Source organism: Oncorhynchus tshawytscha, linkage group LG25, assembly GCF_018296145.1.
Source record: "Oncorhynchus tshawytscha isolate Ot180627B linkage group LG25, Otsh_v2.0, whole genome shotgun sequence".
Lineage (NCBI taxonomy): Eukaryota > Metazoa > Chordata > Actinopteri > Salmoniformes > Salmonidae > Oncorhynchus > Oncorhynchus tshawytscha.
Window position 1 is genome coordinate 46,675,213 of NC_056453.1, and position 20,405 is coordinate 46,695,617.

A 20,405-nucleotide genomic window follows, 5' to 3' on the forward strand; every position below is an offset into this window, starting at 1 on the left:
CTTTTATTGAGCATGCAGCTTGAGTGATACTTTAGGGAAAAAAACAGCATTGATCTCCTCATTAAGGCCTGAACAGGTCTATAGTGTAGAATAGAATAGACAAACACTGTGTGAGTCATGTTTAGCCAGACCAGCATTTCACTGTGTTCCCACAACTATATGTAAATCCACTATTTAGATGAGCACAGCAACTCTGCTGGCATGTGATGTAGACCCCAACTCTGGCCAGCTGCTATGGTATTACATTAGTCGGTTCACAAGACCACTCTCCCTCAGTCAGGTAGGTTGTAGGGCAGTCAGGTAGGTTGTAGGGCAGGCAGTCAGGTAGGGTGTAGGGCAGTCAGGTAGGGTGTAGGGCAGTCAGGTAGGGTGGAGGGTGGTCAGGTAGACTGTGGGGTGGTCAGGTAGGCCGTATGGTGGTCAAGTAGACTGTGGGGTGGTCAGGTAGACTGTGGGGTGGTCAGGTAGGGTGGAGGGTGACCAGGTAGGTTGGGGCCAGCTAGGGTGTATGGTGGTTAGTTAGAGTGTAGTATGCTGAGGGAGGTTGGTCTGGTAGGCTGTAGTGTGGTCAGCTAGGCTGTAGGGTGGTCAGTTAAGGTAAAGGGGGTCAGGAAGGGTATAGTGTGATCAGGTAGGCTGTAGATTGGTCAGGCAGTGTAGTCAGGTAAGTTGTAGGGTGATCAGGTAGGGTAACAGGTGGTCTGGTAGGTTCTAGGGTGGTCAGGTAGGTTCTAGGGTGGTCAGGTAGGGTGGAGGGTGGTCAGGTAGGCTGTAGTTTTTTCAAACAGTGTGGTCAGGTAGGGTGGAGGGTGACCAGGTAGGGTGTAGTTTTTTCAAACAGTGTGGTCAGGTAGGGTGGAGGGCGGTCAGGTAGGGTGTTGGTTGACCAAGTAAGATGGTCAGGTAGGGTGGAGGGTAGTCAGGTAAGTTCTAGAGTGGTCAGGTAGGGTGTAGGGCAGTCACTGGCTTAAAACTTCATGAGGATAAGGGGCAGTATTTTCCTGTCCCAACAAGATATGGATCTGGAAGCATTTCCTACGCCTTCCACTAGATGTCCTCATTCAGTAGAAAGTGTAATGGAGCATTTGCTGTGAACTTTGACCTAATGGGAGGGAAAATAGTCAAGTGTTGCAACAGAATGCCATTTTGCTGTGGCGCATTTCTCTGTGGCTGCTACGGCTGTTCCATTCGGCCCCAGATGAAATATGATCCGGTTGGAACATTATTGGATATATATGATAATAACATCCTGAAGATTGATTCTCTACTTAGTTTGACCAGTTAATTCGACCTGGAATATGTCTTTTGGAAGTTTTCGTGCGAGTTATCTTGGACCAGCAGTCAGTTTTTGGGCACGTGAGCTGAAAGTGATAGTAAATGCAGTTACTTGGACACTAGTATTGGACATTATGGAACAAAACAACGATTTATTGTGGAACTAGGACTCCTTGCACTACATTCTGATGAAAGATCATCAAAGGTAAGGGAATATTTATGTTGTAATTTCGTATTTCTGTTGACTCCAACATGGCGGTTACGTCTGAGTGCCGTCTCAGATTATTGCAATGTTAGGCTTTTTTTTTTTTCCGTAACGTTTTTAAAAAATCACAGCGGTTGCATTAAGAACCAATGTATCTTCAATTAAATGAAGAACATGTATCTTTAGTCAAAGTTTATGATGAGTATTTCTGTTATCTGGCGTAGCTTTCTATAATTCCTCCGGATATTTTGGAATTTCTGAACATGCGTCAATGTAAACCGAGATTTGTGGATATAAATATGCATATTATCGAACAAAACATAAATGTACTGTGTAACATGTCATCTGACTGTCATCTGATGAAGATTTTCAAGAGGTTAGTGATTCATTTGATTTCTAAACCTGCTTTTGTGATTTTTATCTTTGGCTGGAAAAAATGGCTGCGTTTTTTCTTTGGTTTGGTGGTGGTCTAACATAAATATATGTTGTGTTTTCGCTGTAAAACATTTTAAAAATCTGACATTATGGGTAGATGAACAAGGTGTTTATCTTTCATTTGAGGTATTGGATTTGTTAATGTGTGAAAGTTAAATATTTCGAAATAATATTTCTGAATTCCCTGCGCCACCTTTTCAGCTGAACGGGGGTTGGTGGAGTTCCCTGAGGGGAACTCCTTGCCCCAGGGGGACACGTCTGGCACTGCAGGATTTGAGTCCCTGGCGGCGTAGTGTGTTACTGATGGTAGGCTTTGTTACTTTGGTCCCAGCTCTCTGCAGGTCATTCACTAGGTCCCCACGTTTGGTTCTGGGATTTTTGCTCACCGTTCTTGTGATCATTTTGACCCCACGGGGTGAGATCTTGCGTGAAGCCCCAGATCGAGGGAGATTATCAGTGGTCTTGTATGTCTTCCATTTCCTAATAATTGCTCCCACAGTTGATTTCTTCAAACCAAGCTGCTTACCTATTGCAGATTCAGTCTTCCCAGCCTGGTGCAGGTCTACAATTTTGTTTCTGGTGTCCTTTGACAGCTCTTTGGTCTTGGCCATAGTGGAGTTTGGAGTGTGACTGTTTGAGGTTGTGGACAGGTGTCTTTTATACTGATAACAAGTTCAAACGGGTGCCATTAATACAGGTAACGAGTGGAGGACAGAGGAGCCTCTTAAAGAAGAAGTTACAGGTCTGTGAGAGCCAGAAATCCTGCTTGTTTGTAGGTGACCAAATACTTATTTTCCACCATAATTTGCAAATAAATTCATTAAAATTCCTACAATGTGATTTTCTGGATTTTCTTTCTCATTTTGTCTGTCATAGTTGAAGTGTACCTATGATGAAAATTACAGGCCTCTCAATCTTTTTAAGTGGGAGAACTTGCACAATTGGTTGCTGACTAAATACTTTTTTGCCCCACTGTCTCTAGCTGTGAATCATCCTCTATTGTCCTGAACATCTTTTACTCCTTTGTAACAGTTGTGGGATACGCACATACACCCACACACTCATACACACTCAACCCTTTCCCCAACACAACCATAGGCTCACATTCTCAACGGTTGCACCATCCCAGAGCCAAACTCAAGAAAGGTCCTGATTTACAAATGCATATACAGTTGCAGCTGTATGAGAAGGTCTGCAAGACCGTGCAGAAAAAATGGGCAGAAATGAAGAGATTTTATTAACCATGGTCACATCCTAGATGATGGAGGTCAAATGTATACCTTTCCCTGAAACACCCACAACACGGTCCCCCGTATCGACCATATTTCCAAGCATCTCCATGCAATCAGACTTTTGATTTTGTGCCACCAGGGTCACAATAATATACCCCCTCTCTGAATGTCCAAGTGTGACCCCTCCCCATGGGTTACTGCAGCTAGTGTTGCCAGCACTGCCATTGCCTGGGTGGGGGCACCCCACCGGAATTCCCACCGGCTAGGGACAAGGTCATCAAGGTTCTCATTAGCAGCTTTGAGAATTTCCTTGTATAATATGCTCTCCCTTTAGGGGGCTTTGGCTTTGCAGGACCAACCCTGCCAAGCAGGCTCAGAATCTTGAGGGGGCCGTGCTGCTCTAGGTCTCTGACCGCATTTTGGCTGCATACAGACCGCTTACAGGCCCATAAAACAGTTAGGGAATTCTCCTTAGTGTCTGGGTCATTCAGGTGGGTGTCTAGGGTAAAGGGTTATGTATCGTACCATTAATATAGGATCATAAATAAATAAGATATAATTTATTTAAAAAATGTATTTCCCCATGATAGGACAATAAATAAATTAAATGTATAATTCATTATAGAAATTATATCCATTATCTGAACAATATTGAAAGCTCTCTCCAACCCTACTCACAGCAATACATTGGTTCTAGGATATGCAACTGTTAGAGGAATTTATTTCCTATATGTTCATTAACCGATTCAATTAAAACACTGTCCGTTTCTAAGAATTTGTAAGATACTTATTTGCATAAAATGGACAGAGACCAATCTTAAAATTAATCAGTAGCGTTTATTTTTGAGAACTCTGGTCATAATACCATGTACATTAGTTTATATACCTCACATTTTGTCCAATAGCGTTTTAGATGCATTTTAGATGTCCCTCCTCTTCTCCGACAAAGGCAAAGCAACTTCAAAAGTCCATTCCAACCCCCTAACGCACTTACACACAATATCTGGATTATCTCCTGAAGTCTCACCACAGTTTATTACCACTTAGCAGAGAGTTCCAGTCCCCCCCAGATACAGAAAGGACAGGGAGAGCCCCTCCAGGTTATCTTATCTCCACAGAGTTATAGCTGGGTCGGTTCAAACATAGGTTAATGACCCTCTTTGCTTACTTTAGACACACACACACATACATTCCTTCTTCCACACTGGTTATCATTTCCAATTACCCTCTGTCCATGCTACAAAACCTCTTTTCTTAGGAACTAACATTATTAATCAGATATTGTAAAACAGGGTAGAATTGAATTAGTTATAGTTCTATTTAAATGTACAAATTTTTTAGTCATTTTTCATAAAATTCCTAACAGCAACCATTTCATTTCTCACTCAACGGCACACTTTCCCAAACATAACAAATAAAATAAAAAATAAACACACCACACCATCCACACATACTGTGCCTTCTGCTTACTGAGTTTTTATCTTCACCATGTTGAATTAGTGCTTTTGTGTTCCAATTAGTTACTTGTGAAGATAGACCGAAAAGCTATATTTGTTGTTGTATTATTACCATTCCCGGTGGTGTCACGCCCTGACCTTAGTTATGTTTGATTTCTTTATTATTTTGGTTAGGTCAGGGTGTGACGAGGGTGGTATGTGTAGTTTTTGTATTGTCTAGGGGGTTTTGTATTGTCTAGGTTTTTTTTGTATGTCTGGGGTTTTTTGTATGACTAGGTGTTTATACGTCTATGGTTGCCTAGATTGGTTCCCAACCAGAGGCAGCTGTTTATCGTTGCCTCTGATTGGGGACCATATTTAGGTAGCCATATTCCTTGGGTATTTTGTGGGTTATTGTCTATGTGTAGTTGCATGTCAGCACTAGTTGTTTATAGCTTCACGTTCGTTTTATTGTTTGTTAGTTTGTTTAAGTGTTCTTCGTTTTAATAAAAGAAGAATGTATTCCAATCACGCTGCGCCTTGGTCTCATCGTTACGACGAACGTGACAGAATAACCCATCAAACAAGGACCAAGCAGCGTGAAAAGGAGGAACAGCGCTTAATGGGGAGATGGACCTGGGAGGAGATATTAGATGGAGCAGGACCCTGGACACACCCGGAGGAGTATCGCTGTCCTAAGGAGGAGTTAGAGGCAGCGAAAGCGGAACGGCGATACTACGAGGAGAAATACAGGAGAATAGAGGAACAGCGAAGATATGAAGGTACATGGCTAGCACGGAAGCCCGAGAGGCAGCCCCAAGATTTTGTTTTTGGGGTGAGGGGGGGGGCACACGAGGAGATTGGCTGAGTCAGGTAGGAGACCTGAGCCAACTCCTCGTGCTTACAGTGGGGAGCGTGTAACTGGTCAGGCACCGTGTTATGCAGAGATGCGCACGGTGTCTCCAGTGCGCTATTCTAGCCCGGTGCGCTCTATTCCAGCTCCTCGCAATTGCCGGGCTGGAATGGGCATCCAGCCAGGATGTATTGAGCCAGCTCTATGTTCTGGATCTCCAATGCGTCTCCACGGTCCAGTGTATCCTGTGCCTCCTCCCCGCACTCGCCCTGAGGTGCGTGTCACCAGCGTGCCTCCAGGGTCCAGTACGCCCTGTTCCTCCTCCCCATACTCTCCCTGAGGTGCGTGTCACCAGCCCGGTACCACCAGTGCCGGCACTACGCACCAGGCCAAAAGTGTGCCTCGGCAGTCCAGGCCTGTTCCTCCTCCCCATACTGAGGTGCGTGTCACCAGCCCGTTGCCGCACCACGTACTGTGCAGTCCAGAGCGACCGGCGACAGTACCCAGTCCAGAGCTTTCGTCGACAGTTCACAGACGGAACCTCCAACGACGGGCCACAGTCCGGAACCTCCAACGACGGGCCACAGTCCGGAACCTCCAACGACGGGCCACAGTCTGGAACCTCCAACGACGGGCCACAGTCCGGAACCTCCAACGACGGGCCACAGTCCGGAACCTCCAACGACGGGCCACAGTCTGGAACCTCCAACGACGGGCCACAGTCCGGAACCTCCAACGACGGGCCACAGCCCAGGGACTCTAGCAACGGTCCCCAGTCCGGGGTCAGGGTGTGACGAGGGTGGTATGTGTAGTTTTTGTATTGTCGAGGTTTTTTTGTATATCTAGGTGTTCATATGTCTATGGTTGCCTAGATTTGTTCCCAATCAGAGGCAGCTGTTTATTGTTGTCTCTGATTGGGGACCATATTTCGGTAGCCATATTCCTTGGGTATTTTGTGGGTTATTTTCTATGTGTAGTTAAATGTCAGCACTAGTTGTTTATAGCTTCACGTTCATTTTGTTAGTTTGTTTAAGTGTTCTTCGTTTTAATAAAAGAAGAATGTATTCCAATCACGCTGCGCCTTGGTCTCGTCGTATCGACGAATGTGACGGGGTGAAAATATTGAATTGTCTGTGTCTGTAGAAATCACGTTTTCATTTTGAAATCGGTTCCTTCCATTACCTGTCTCAGTCCCGCCTCCAAAGAATGCATCTTTATTTGTGTTTGAGTGAGCGCAAACATTCAACAACAATGATTCCCTGTCTTAGGTCAGTTAGGATCAACACTTTATTGTAAGAATGTGAAATGTCAGAATAATCGAAGACAGAAATATTTATTTCAGCTTTTATTTCTTTCATCACATTCCCAGTGGGTCAGAAGTTTACATACACTCAATTAGTATTTAGTAGCATTGCCTTTAAATGGTTTAATTTGGGTCAAACGTTTTATCTTTGTTCACACAATAAGTTACCTGTCTCTGTCCCATCCTCCAACAGAGCTTGTGTAACTGTCAGGTTTGTAGGCCTCCTTGCTCACACACGCTTTCTCAGTTCTGCCCAAAGCTTTTCTATATGGTTGAGGTCAGGGCTTTGTGATGGCCACTCCAATGACTTTGTTGTCCTTAAGCCATTTTGCCACAACTTCTGAAGTATGCTTGGGGTCATTGTCAATTTGGAAGACCCATTTGCGACCAAGCATTAACTTCCTGACTGATGTCTTGAGATGTTGCTTCAATATGTCCACATCATTTTACTCCGTCATGATGCCATCTATTTTGTGAAGTGCACCAGACCCTCCTGCAGCAAACATGATGCTACCACCCCCGTGCTTCACAGTTGGGATGGTATTCTTTGGCTTGCAAGCCTCCCCCTTTTTCCTCCAAACATAACGATGGTCATTATGGCCAAACAGTTCTATTTTTGTTTCATCAGACCAGAGGACATTTCTCTAAAAAGAACCATCTTTGTCCCCATGTGCAGTTGCAAACCGTAATCTGGCTATTTTACGGCGGTTTTGGAGCGTGGTCCCATGGTGTTTATACTTGCGTACTATTGTTTGTACAGATGAACGTGGTACCTTCAGGCGTTTGGAAATTTCTCCCAAGGACGAACCAGGCTTTTGAAGGTCTCAAATATTTTTCTGAGGTCTTGTCTGATTTCTGTTGATTTTCCAATGTCAAGCAAAGAGGCACTGAGTTTGAAGGTAGGCCTTGAAATATATCCACAGGTACACCTCCAATTGACTCAAATTATGTCAATTAGCCCATCAGAAGCTTCTGAAGCCATGACATCATTTTCTGGAATTTTACAAGCTGTTTAAGGCAGTCAACTTAGTGTATGTTAACTTCTGACCCACTGGAATTGTGATACAGTGAATTATAAGTGAAATAATCTGTCTGTAATCAATTGTTGGAAAATTGACCTGTGTCACGCACAAAGTAGATCTAACCGACTTGCCAAAACCATAGTTTGTTAACAAGAAATGTGTGGAGTGGTTGAAAAATGAGTTTTAATGACTACAACCTAAGTGTATGTAAACTTCAGACTTCAACTCTATATCAATAACCTTACTGCTGAGTCTTCTACCATACTAATCTATATCAATAACCTTACTGCTGAGTCTTCTACCATACTAATCTATAACAATAACCTTGTTACTGTGTCTTCTACCATACTAATCTATATCAATAACCTTGTTGCTGTGTCTTCTACCATAACATAATCTATATCAATAACCTTGTTGCTGTGTCTTCTACCATAACATACAAATCTATATCAATACCTTGTTACTGTGTCTTCTACCATTCCATACTAATCTATATCCTTGTTGCTGTCTTCTACCAATCCATACTAATCTATATCAATAACCTTACTGCTGGGTCTTCTACCATACTAATCTATATCAATAACCTTGTTGCTGTGTCTTCTACCATTCCATACTAATCTATATCAATAACCTTGTTACTGTGTCTTCTACCAATCCATACTAATCTATTTCAATAACCTTGTTGCTGTGTCTTCTACCATTACATACTAAACTATATCAATAACCTTGTTACTGTGTCTTCTACCATAACACTAATCTATATCAATAACCTTGTTGCTGTGTCTTCTACCAATCCATTCTAATCTATATCAATAACCTTGTTGCTGTGTCTTCTACCAATCCATTCTAATCTATATCAATAACCTTGTTGCTGTGTCTTCTACCAATCCATTCGAATCTATATCAATAACCTTGTTACCGTGTCTTCTACCAATCCATTCTAATCTATATCAATAACCTTACTGCTTTGTCTTCTACTGTACTTCTCATTCTCTTTGCTGATGACATCAATTAGATTTTATAACACAATACTTTTGATTCACTAATTAATTAAGCTAACACAGGCATTGCCAAATTTTCTGAATGGTTCCAAATACACAATTAATCTTTAAATAAAACAAAATCCTATGTTATTGTATTCAATAGTAAGAATAAGAAATATTGTTAAAGAGCCAGAATCTCAATTGGTGTGAATGAAACGGAACAAGTCACATCCAGTAGATTCCAGGGAGTTTTAATAGATGACAAGTTACCCTGGAAAGATCCCATTCAGTCTGCAGTAAAGTGATGAAATGTGTTGATATCAGATAGATGAGTGGTTTGGTTCATCAGGCTTCCTAACTATACTGGAGCTTCAGTTACCCAGATCTCTATACTGGAGCTTCAGTTACCCAGATCTCTATACTGGAGCTTCAGTTACCCAGATCTCTATACTGGAGCTTCAGTTACCCAGATCTCTATACTGGAGCTTCAGTTACCCAGATCTCTATACTGGAGCTTCAGTTACCCAGATCTCTATACTGGAGCTTCAGTTACCCAGATCTCTATACTGGAGCTTCAGTTACCCAGATCTCTCGCACAACGCATCACCGGGGCGGCACAACGCATCACCGGGGCAAACTACCTGCCCTCCAGGACACCTACACCACCCGATGCTACAGGAAGGCCATAAAGATCATCAAGGACATCAACCACCCGAGCCACTGCCTGTTCACCCCGCTGTCATCCAGAAGGCGAGGTCAGTACAGGTGCATCAAAGCTGGGACCGAGAGACTGAAAAACAGCTTCTATCTCAAGGCCATCAGACTGTTAAACAGCCACCACTAACATTGAGTGGCTACTGCCAACACACTGTCAATGACACTGACTCTACTCCAGCCACTTTAATCATGGGAATTGATGGGAAATGATGTAAATAGCCACTTTAAACAATGCTACCTTATATAATGTTACTTACCCTACATTGTTCATCTCATATGCATACGTTGATACTGTACTCTATATCATCGACTGCATCCTTATGTAATACATGTATCACTAGCCACTTTAACTATGCCACTTGGTTTATACTTATCTCATATGTATATACTGTACTCTATCATCTACTGTATCTTGCCTATGCTGCTCTGTACCATCACTCATTCATATATCATTATGTACATATTCTTTATCCCCTTACACTGTGTATAAGACAGTAGTTTTTTTGGAATTGTTAGTTAGATTACTTGTTCTTATTACTGCATTGTCGGAACTGAAGCACAAGCATTTCGCTACACTCGCATTAACATCTGCTAACCATGATGTGACAAATAAAATTTGATTTGATTTGATATACTGGAGCTTCAGTTACCCAGATCTCTATACTGGAGCTTCAGTTACCCAGATCTCTATACTGGAGCTTCAGTTACCCAGATCTCTATACTGGAGCTTCAGTTACCCAGATCTCTATACTGGAGCTTCAGTTACCCAGATCTCTATACTGGAGCTTCAGTTACCCAGATCTCTATACTGGAGCTTCAGTTACCCAGATCTCTATACTGGAGCTTCAGTTACCCAGATCTCTATACTGGAGCTTCAGTTACCCAGATCTCATTTACTGTAATATTGTCTGGGCCAGTAGATATGCCTTCTACCTACACAAATTACTCATACAAAAGAAATGTGCATGACTAGACACTTACTCTAATTACCTGGCTCCATCTGCAGCTTTGTTTAAGAAACTCAATATCTTGTCTATTTACAACATTAATGTACACCAATTATGCACTTTCATCTACATATACTCAAACCTCCAAGACAGTTGACCTAAACCCTTCAATGGATTCTTCCAGGTTCATTATAAAATTAATCTATATAATGTTCACCCTCCTCACTGTCACACCTCATTTAATCAATTCTCTATCAGATACAGAGGTCCTCTGGAATTCTTATCTTCACATTGCCAAAACATCATCATCCCTCAATAACTTCAAGTGAAGACTGGAGGTCAGCTTGATGAACCAAACTACTCAGTAACCCCTTCCATATAGCCCAATTCTCACATTTAAACAAAACAAAAATATGTATTTAATTGTTTAATGATTACTGATTAATTTATACATTCATAATTAGTAGGTTTTGTTATCTGTTTAAACGAACCTTTGTCTACATCTGTATTGTATATTGTTTTTGGAGGTGTTGTTTTTAAATCAGCCCTTCCTGGAGGGTGGTCAGGTAGGGTAGAGGGTGGTCAGGTAGGGTAGAGGGTGGTCAGGTAGGGTGGAGGGTGGTCAGGTAGGGTAGAGGGTGGTCAGGTAGGGTAGAGGGTGGTCAGGTAGGGTGGAGGGTGTCAGGTAGGGTGGAGGGTGGTCAGGTAGGGTGGAGGGTGGTCAGGTAGGGTATAGGGTGGTCAGGTAGGGTGGAGGGTGGTCAGGTAGGGTGGAGGGTGGTCAGGTAGGGTGGAGGGTGGTCAGGTAGGTAGGGTGGAGGGTGGTCAGGTAGGGTGAGGGTGGTCAGGTAGGGTAGAGGGTGGTCAGGTAGGGTAGAGGGTGGTCAGGTAGGGTAGAGGGTGGTCAGGTAGGGTAGAGGGTGGTCAGGTAGGGTAGAGGGTGGTCAGGTAGGGTGGAGGGTGACCTGCCCCAGCTCAACTCTCTGTTTTTGTATATCTGCAGTACATTTCTACTCTTGCATTAGTCCTCATCCATTGGCCATTTGGGTTAGCATGAAACCTAACTATATTTGGCACAGAAAAATAAACAGGAACATAATACAATATCCCACCTCCTTGGCTTTGGGCAGGGGCTGAAGGTATGCATGTTGATCAGTAGGGGCTGAAGGTATGCATGTTGATCAGTAGGGGCTGAAGGTATGCATGTTGATCAGTAGGGGCTGAAGGTATGCATGTTGATCAGGGGGCTGAAGGTATGCATGTTGATCAGTAGGGGCTGAAGGTATGCATGTTGATCAGGCATGTTGATCAGGGGGCTGAAGGTATGCATGAAGGTATGCATGTTGATCAGGGGGCTGAAGGTATGCATGTTGATCAGTAGGGGCTGAAGGTATGCATGTTGATCAGTAGGGGCTGAAGGTATGCATGTTGATCAGTAGGGGCTGAAGGTATGCTGCAGTAGGGGCTGAAGGTATGCATGTTGATCAGTAGGGGCTGAAGGTATGCATGTTGATCAGTAGGGGCTGAAGGTATGCATGTTGATCAGTAGGGGCTGAAGGTATGCATGTTGATCAGTAGGGGCTGAAGGTATGCATGTTGATCAAGGGGCTGAAGGTATGCATGTTGATCAGTAGGGGCTTATGCATGTTGATCAGTAGGGGCTGAAGGTATGCATGTTGATCAGCATATGCATGTTGATCCTAGGGGCTGAAGGTATGCATGTTGATCAGCCATTTGCATGTTGATCAGTGGCTGAACCTGAAGGTATGCATGTTGATCAGTAGGGGCTGAAGGTATGCATGTTGATCAGTAGGGGCTGAAGGTATGCATGTTGATCAGTAGAACATGAAGTAGGGGCTAAGGTAATGTTGATCAGTAGGGGCTGAAGGTATGCATGTTGTAGGGGCTGAAGGTATGCATGTTGATCAGTAGGGGCTGAAGGTATGCAGTTGATCAGGGGGCTGAAGGTATGCATGTTGATCAGTAGGGGCAGTAGGGGCTGAAGGTATGCATGTTGATCAGTAGGGGCTGAAGGTATGCATGTTGATCAGTAGGGGCTGAAGGTATGCATGTTGATCAGTAGGGGCTGAAGGTATGCATGTTGATCAGTAGGGGCTGAAGGTATGCATGTTGATCAGTAGGGGCTGAAGCTGAAGGTATGCATGTTGATCAGTGAGGGGCTGAAGGTATGCATGTTGATCAGTAGGGGCTGAAGGTATGCATGTTGATCAGTAGGGGCTGAAGGTATGCATGTTGATCAGCAGGGGCTGAAGGTATGCATGTTGATCAGTAGGGGCTGAAGGTATGCATGTTGATCAGAAGGTATGCATGTTGATCAGTAGGGGCTGAAGGTATGCATGTTGATCAGTAGGGGCTGATATGCATGTTGATCAGTAGGGGCTGAAGGTATGCATGTTGATCAGTAGGGGCTGAAGGTATGCATGTTGATCAGTAGGGGCTGAAGGTATGCATGTTGATCAGTAGGGGCTGAAGGTATGCATGTTGATCAGTAGGGGCTGAAGGTATGCATGTTGATCAGTAGGGGCTGAAGGTATGCATGTTGATCAGCAGGGGCTGAAGGTATGCATGTTGATCAGTAGGGGCTGAAGGTATGCATGTTGATCAGTAGGGGCTGAAGGTATGCATGTTGATCAGCAGGGGCTGAAGGTATGCATGTTGATCAGTAGGGGCTGAAGGTATGCATGTTGATCAGTAGGGGCTGAAGGTATGCATGTTGATCAGTAGGGGCTGAAGGTATGCATGTTGATCAGTAGGGGCTGAAGGTATGCATGTTGATCAGTAGGGGCTGGGGTTGATCTGAAGGTATGCATGTTGATCAGTAGGGGCTGAAGGTATGCATGTTGATCAGTAGGGGCTGAAGGTATGCATGTTGATCAGCAGGGGCTGAAGGTATGCATGTTGATCAGTAGGGGCTGAAGGTATGCATGTTGATCAGTAGGGGCTGAAGGTATGCATGTTGATCAGTAGGGGCTGAAGGTATGCATGTTGATCAGTAGGGGCTGAAGGTATGCATGTTGATCAGCAGGGGCTGAAGGTATGCATGTTGATCAGCAGGGCTGAAGGTATGCATGTTGATCAGCAGGGGCTGAAGGTATGCATGTGGATCAGCAGGGGCTGAAGGTATGCATGTGGATCAGCAGGGGCTGAAGGTATGCATGTTGATCAGCAGGGGCTGAAGGTATGCATGTTGATCAGCAGGGAAGCACCTAGAGGTTAATTAAATAGCTGTTCTTCTGCCTGGGCTAAAATAGATGGCTAATGCCAGGAAGGTGTAGGACAGGTGTTTCTAGTATAGTACGATAGTATCCTAGTGTTGAAGTAGTATAGTATACTAGTAGTACAGTAGTACAGTACCCTAGTACTACAGCAGTATATTACTACAGTACCCTGTACTACTAGGGTACTATCATTCTATACTACTCCTAGGATACTGTAGTACTACACTACTACTGTACTACTAGGGTACTCCAGTAGTATAATACTATAGTACCCCAGTAGTGTAACAGTATACCACAGTAGTATTATAGTACCCTAGTAGTATAGTACTATAGCACCCTAGTAGTATAGTAGTAGTATAGTACTATAGTACCCTAGCAGTGTAGTAGTAGTAGTAAAGTACTATAGTAGCCTAATACTACAGTACCCTAGTAGTATAGCAGTAGTATATTACTATAGTACCCAGTAGTATAGTATCCTAGTAGCAGTATAGTGCTGTAGTACCCTAGTAGTAATATAGAATAGTACTATAGTTCTGTCCTCTACACCCAATATTGTATTCTAGGTTTGTTCAACAGGCAGGCTCCATGTGGTGGGTCCAAAATCTTCACCTGTTGCACGAGTGACAGTTAAAGACTAACCAGGAGATGAATGGAACTTTTAACTTTGTTAAGCTTATTCTAACTTCTAGAGTCAGCTGTAAGCAGTGAGCAGCACAGCCGTATGGGGTTCTACGGTGGTTGGCTGTGACGGATGCATTCTAGAGGCATTCTCTCAGCTGGTACAGTGGGATGACACGTATTTCACCTCCACAGAGAGAAGAGAGGTTAGTTATCCACTCAGGACATTTGGAGTTCAGAACTTCTGTCCCTTCCCTGATGAGCTGTTAAACAAAACCAATGGTGGAGGGGTGCCCCTTTAAATATATGGTAATCATCACAGACATTTGATCAGTCAGGAGAGAGTACGGAGCAGAGAAAACCAAATGTCAAAATGTCAGCATTCACTTCTGCAACTCTTTCAAGAAAGAGAAATCAGTGTTGAGTGAAGAATATGTTCTGCTTTGAGAAATTGAGAAAGAGAAAGAGAGCAACACAAACCCAGATACTAATGCACCATTCACCCCATCCTGATAGTGTCCAGGGGGGACAACAAGAGAAGCGTGAGAGAGAGAGAGAGCGATAGATAGACAAACCAAGGAAGAAAACTCCAATTCAGACCAGATCAAAATGTTACTGTAAAAACAGACAGGCAGACAGCCTCCAGGTCTTCAGGTCCAGTAGATTCAAACAGCCCTGGCAGGTAGAGAACCAGACCTAGGACAACCAGAAACATGGTTTTACTGACAGGTCTTCAGAGCGTTAAGGTTCTGGTGGAGTCAGCCCTGATACTGCTGGAGCTAAGTGCAGTTGGTTAAGGCCGGACCGTAGGGTTCTCTGCCAGGTTCTAGTAGCGTCAAAGGCCAGCTCAGATGGTGGATCATCTTCTGGTACTATGACAGCCAGCTAGCTCTGGGTCAGTTCAGCCCTGGTGTTCTGATACTGTGGTAGCTCTGGGTCAGTTCAGCCCTGGTGTTCTGGTAGTTTTGAGGTCAGTTCAGCCCTGGGGTTCTGGGTCAGTTTAGCCATGAGAGGAGAAGATAGGTCTGCTGATGTTACTGTTGGTGGTCATGGCGTTCAGCTCCCACCTAAAAAAGAGACAGTGACCGTTAGAGACACAGGCTGAGTGTCCTGCTGTGGGACTGAGGGTTAGGACCAGCAAGGTAGTTCTATGGGCTGAGGGTTAGGACCAGGGAGGGAGTTCTATGGGCTGAGGGTTAGGACCAGGGAGGGAGTTCTATGGGCTGAGGGTTAGGACCAGGGAGGGAGTTCTATGGGCTGAGGGTTAGGACCAGGGAGGGAGTTCTATGGGCTGAGGGTTAGGACCAGGGAGGGAGTTCTATAGGCTGAGGGTTAGGACCAGGGAGGGAGTTCTATAGGCTGAGGGTTAGGACCAGGGAGGGAGTTCTATAGGCTGAGGGTTAGGACCAGGGAGGGAGTTCTATGGGCTGAGGGTTAGGACCAGGGAGGGAGTTCTATAGGCTGAGGGTTAGGACCAGGGAGGGAGTTCTATAGGCTGAGGGTTAGGACCAGAGAGGGAGTTCTATAGGCTGAGGGTTAGGACCAGGGAGGGTGTTCTATAGGCTGAGGGTTAGGACCAGGGAGGGAGTTCTATAGCCTGAGGGTTAGGACCAGGGAGGGAGTTCAATAGGCTGAGGGTTAGGACCAGGGAGGGAGTTCAATAGGCTGAGGGTTAGGACCAGGGAGGGAGTTCAATAGGCTGAGGGTTAGGACCAGGGAGGGAGTTCTATAGACTGAGGGTTAAGATCAGGGAGGGAGTTCTATAGGCTGAGGGTTAGGACCACGGAGGGAGTTCTATAGGCTGAGGGTTAGGACCAGCGAGGGAGTTCTTCAGGCTGAGGGTTAGGACAAGAAAGGGAGTGTTTTAGGCTTATGGTCCTGCTGTATGGCTGATGGTAAGGACCAGGGTGGGAGAGCTTTAGGCTGATGGTTAGGACCAGGGTAGGAGGTTGAAACATGAGAAGCAGAGAGCAGGCTGATGACGAATACGATACCAGAGGGGCTGAGGGCCAGGGAGGTACGCTGATGGAGACGTAGTGTCCCTCCCTGGCCATCAAGGGGGCTAAGGGCCAGGGAGGGTGACTGATAGAGACTAGAAGGGTTGAGGGTCACAGAGGGAGAATGATGGAGACTAAAGGGGCTGAGGGATAGAGAGGGAGACTGATGGAGACTAGAGGGACTGAGGGTCACAGGGGGAGATTAGAACATTAGTAGTAGTGGTAGCAGCTGACATGTAGAACATTATCGGAACATTAGTAGTAGTGGTAGCAGCTGACATGCAGAACATTATCAGAACATTAGTAGAAGTGGTAGCAGCTGACATGCAGAACATTAGTAGTAGTGGTAGCAGCTGACATGCAGAACATTATCAGAACATTAGTAGAAGTGGTAGCAGCTGACATGCAGAACATTATCAGAACATTAGTAGAAGTGGTAGCAGCTGACATGCAGAACATTAGTAGTAGTGGTAGCAGCTGACATGCAGAACATTATCAGAACATGAGTAGAAGTGGTAGCAGCTGACAGGCAAAACATTAATAGAAGTGGTAGTAGCTGACAAGCAGGACATTATAAGAACATTATCAGAACATTAGTTGTAGTGGTAGCAGATGACATGTAGAACATTATCAGGACATTAGTAGTAGTGGTAGCAGCTGACATGCAGAACATTATCAAGACATTAGTAGTAGTGGTAGCAGATGACATGCAGAACATTAGTAGTAGTGGTAGCAGCTGACATACAGAACATTATCAGAACATTAGTAGTAGTGGTAGCAGCTGAAAAGCAGAACATAATCAGAACATTAGTAGTAGTGGTAGCAGATGACATGTAGAACATTATCAGAACATTAGTAGTAGTGGTAGCAGCTGAAAAGCAGAACATTATCAGGACATTAGTAGTAGTGGTAGCAGCTGACATGCAGAACATTAGTAGTTGTGGTAGCAGGTGAAAAGCAGAACATAATCAGAACATTAGTAGTAGTGGTAGGAGCTGACACGCAGAACATTATCAGAACATTAGTAGTAGTGGTAGCAGCTGACAGGCAGAACATGATCAGAACATTAGTAGTAGTGGTAGCAGCTGACAGGCAGAACATGATCAGAACATTAGTAGTAGTGGTAGCAGCTGACAGGCAGAACATGATCAGAACATTAGTAGTAGTGGTAGCAGCTGACATGTAGAACATTAGTAGTAGTGGTAGCAGCTGACATGTAGAACATTATCAGAACATTAGTAGTAGTGGTAGCAGCTGACACGCAGAACATTATCAGAACATTAGTAGTAGTGGTAGCAGCTGACATGTAGAACATTATCAGAACATTAGTTGTAGTGGTAGCAGCTGACATGTAGAACATTATCAGAACATTAGTTGTAGTGGTAGCAGCTGACATGTAGAACATTATCAGAACATTAGTAGTAGTGGTAGCAGATGACATGTAGAACATTATCAGGACATTAGTAGTAGTGGTAGCAGCTGACATGCAGAACATTAGTAGTTGTGGTAGCAGGTGAAAAGCAGAACATAATCAGAACATTAGTAGTAGTGGTAGCAGCTGACATGCAGAACATTATCAGAACATTAGTAGTAGTGGTAGCAGCTGACATGCAGAACATTATCAGAACATTAGTAGTAGTGGTAGCAGCTGACATGTTGAACATTAGTAGTAGTGGTAGCAGCTGACATGCAGAACATTATCAGAACATTAGGAGTAGTGGTAGTACCTGACATGTAGAACATTATCAGAACATTAGTAGTAGTGGTAGCAGCTGACATGCAGAACATTATCAGAACATTAGTAGTAGTGGTAGCAGCTGACATGTTGAACATTAGTAGTAGTGGTAGCAGCTGACATGTAGAGCATTAGTAGTAGTGGTAGCAGCTGACATGTAGAGCATTAGTAGTCGTGGTAGCAGCTGACATGCAGAACATTATCAGAACATAAGGAGTTGTGGTAGCAGCTGACACGCAGAACATTATCAGAACATTATCAGAACATTAGTTGTAGTGGTAGCAGCTGACATGTAGAACATTATCAGAACATTAGTAGTAGTAGTAGCAGCTGACATGCAGAACATCAGTAGTTGTGGAAGCAGATGACACGCAGAACATTATCAGAACATTAGTAGTAGTGGTAGCACCTGACACGCAGAACATTATCAGAACATTAGTAGTAGTAGTTGCAGCTGAAAAGCAAAACATAATCAGAACATTAGTAGTAGTGGTAGCAGCTGACACGCAGAACATTATAAGAACATTAGTAGTAGTGGTAGCACCTGACATGCAGAACATTAGTAGAAGTGGTAGCAGCTGACATGCAGAACATTAGTAGTAGTGGTAGCAGATGACAAGCAGAACATTAGTTGTAGTGGTAGCAGATGACATGTAGAACATTATCAGAACATTAGTAGTAGTGGTAGCAGCTGACATGTAGAGCATTAGTAGTAGTGGTAGCAGCTGACACACAGAACATTATCGGAACATTAGTAGTCGTGGTAGCAGTTGACAGGCAGAACATTATCAGAACATTAGTAGTAGTGGTAGCAGCTGACATGCAGAACAATAGGAGTAGTGGTAGCAGCTGACATGCAGAACATTATCAGAACATTAGTAGTAGTGGTAGCAGCTGACACGCAGAACATTATCAGAACATTAGTAGTAGTGGTAGCAGCTGACAGGCAGAACATGATCAGAACATTAGTAGTAGTGGTAGCAGCTGACATACAGAACATGATCAGAACATTAGTATTAGCAGCTGACACACAGAACATTATCAGAACATTAGTAGTAGTACTTGCAGCTGACACGCAGAACATTATCAGAACATTAGTAGTAGTGGTAGCAGCTGACATGCAGACCATTACCAGAACATTAGTAGTAGTGGTAGCAGCTGACATATAGAACATTATCAGAACATTAGTAGTAGTGGTAGCACCGGACATGCAGAACATTAGTAGAAGTGGTAGCAGCTGACATGTTGAACATTAGTAGTAGTGGTAGCAGCTGACACGCAGAACATTATCAGAACATTAGTAGTAGTGGTAGCAGCTGACATGCAGAACATTAGTAGTAGTGGTAGCAGCTGACATGTTGAACATTAGTAGTAGTGGAAGCAGCTGACATGCAGAACATTATCAGAACATTAGTGGTAGTGGTAGCAGCTGACATGCAGAACATTAGTAGTAGTGGTAGCAGCTGACATGCAGAACATTATCAGGACATTAGTAGTAGTGGTAGCAGCTGACATGTAGAACATTAGTAGTAGTGGTAGCAGCTGACATGTAGAACATTATCAGAACATTAGTAGTAGTGGTAGCAGCTGACACGCAGAACATTATCAGAACATTAGTAGTAGTGGTAGCAGCTGACATGTAGAACATTATCAGAACATTAGTTGTAGTGGTAGCAGCTGACATGTAGAACATTATCAGAACATTAGTTGTAGTGGTAGCAGCTGACATGTAGAACATTATCAGAACATTAGTAGTAGTGGTAGCAGATGACATGTAGAACATTATCAGGACATTAGTAGTAGTGGTAGCAGCTGACATGCAGAACATTAGTAGTTGTGGTAGCAGGTGAAAAGCAGAACATAATCAGAACATTAGTAGTAGTGGTAGGAGCTGACACGCAGAACATTATCAGAACATTATCAGAACATTAGTAGTGGTAGCAGCTGACATGCAGAACATTAGTAGTAGTGGTAGCAGCTGACATGCAGAACATTATCAGAACATTAGTAGTAGTGGTAGCAGCTGACATGCAGAACATTATCAGAACATTAGTAGTAGTGGTAGCAGCTGACATGTTGAACATTAGTAGTAGTGGTAGCAGCTGACATGCAGAACATTATCAGAACATTAGGAGTAGTGGTAGTACCTGACATGTAGAACATTATCAGAACATTAGTAGTAGTGGTAGCAGCTGACATGCAGAACATTATCAGAACATTAGTAGTAGTGGTAGCAGCTGACATGTTGAACATTAGTAGTAGTGGTAGCAGCTGACATGTAGAGCATTAGTAGTAGTGGTAGCAGCTGACATGTAGAGCATTAGTAGTCGTGGTAGCAGCTGACATGCAGAACATTATCAGAACATTAGGAGTTGTGGTAGCAGCTGACACGCAGAACATTATCAGAA

The 20,405-nt window shown here is 43.8% G+C and overlaps 1 protein-coding gene and 1 long non-coding RNA gene across 11 annotated transcripts in view; one reads left to right on the top strand and one right to left on the bottom strand.

The window, feature by feature from the left end:
- Positions 1-11,764: 11,764 nt before the first annotated feature.
- Positions 11,765-12,573, top strand: LOC121840750. 3 transcript variants are annotated; one of them, XR_006079883.1, is made up of 4 exons: positions 11,765-11,856; positions 12,173-12,230; positions 12,321-12,349; positions 12,414-12,573. It is a non-coding gene; the product is annotated as an uncharacterized LOC121840750 (long non-coding RNA). The 3 variants fall into 3 exon arrangements; XR_006079881.1 differs by lacking the exon at positions 11,765-11,856 and adding an exon at positions 11,878-11,995; XR_006079882.1 differs by lacking the exons at positions 11,765-11,856; positions 12,321-12,349 and adding an exon at positions 11,878-11,995.
- A 926-nt stretch (positions 12,574-13,499) lies between these two features.
- Positions 13,500-20,405, bottom strand: part of klhdc3 (kelch domain containing 3) — a 105,836-nt gene continuing 98,930 nt past the window's right edge. For all 8 annotated transcript variants that reach the window (XM_042305808.1, XM_042305802.1, XM_042305807.1 and 5 more), the window contains one exon: positions 13,500-15,332. In XM_042305808.1, the coding sequence (XP_042161742.1) occupies positions 15,266-15,332 (67 nt within the window). In that variant the 3' untranslated portion in view covers positions 13,500-15,265. The remainder of the gene's footprint in view (positions 15,333-20,405) is intronic.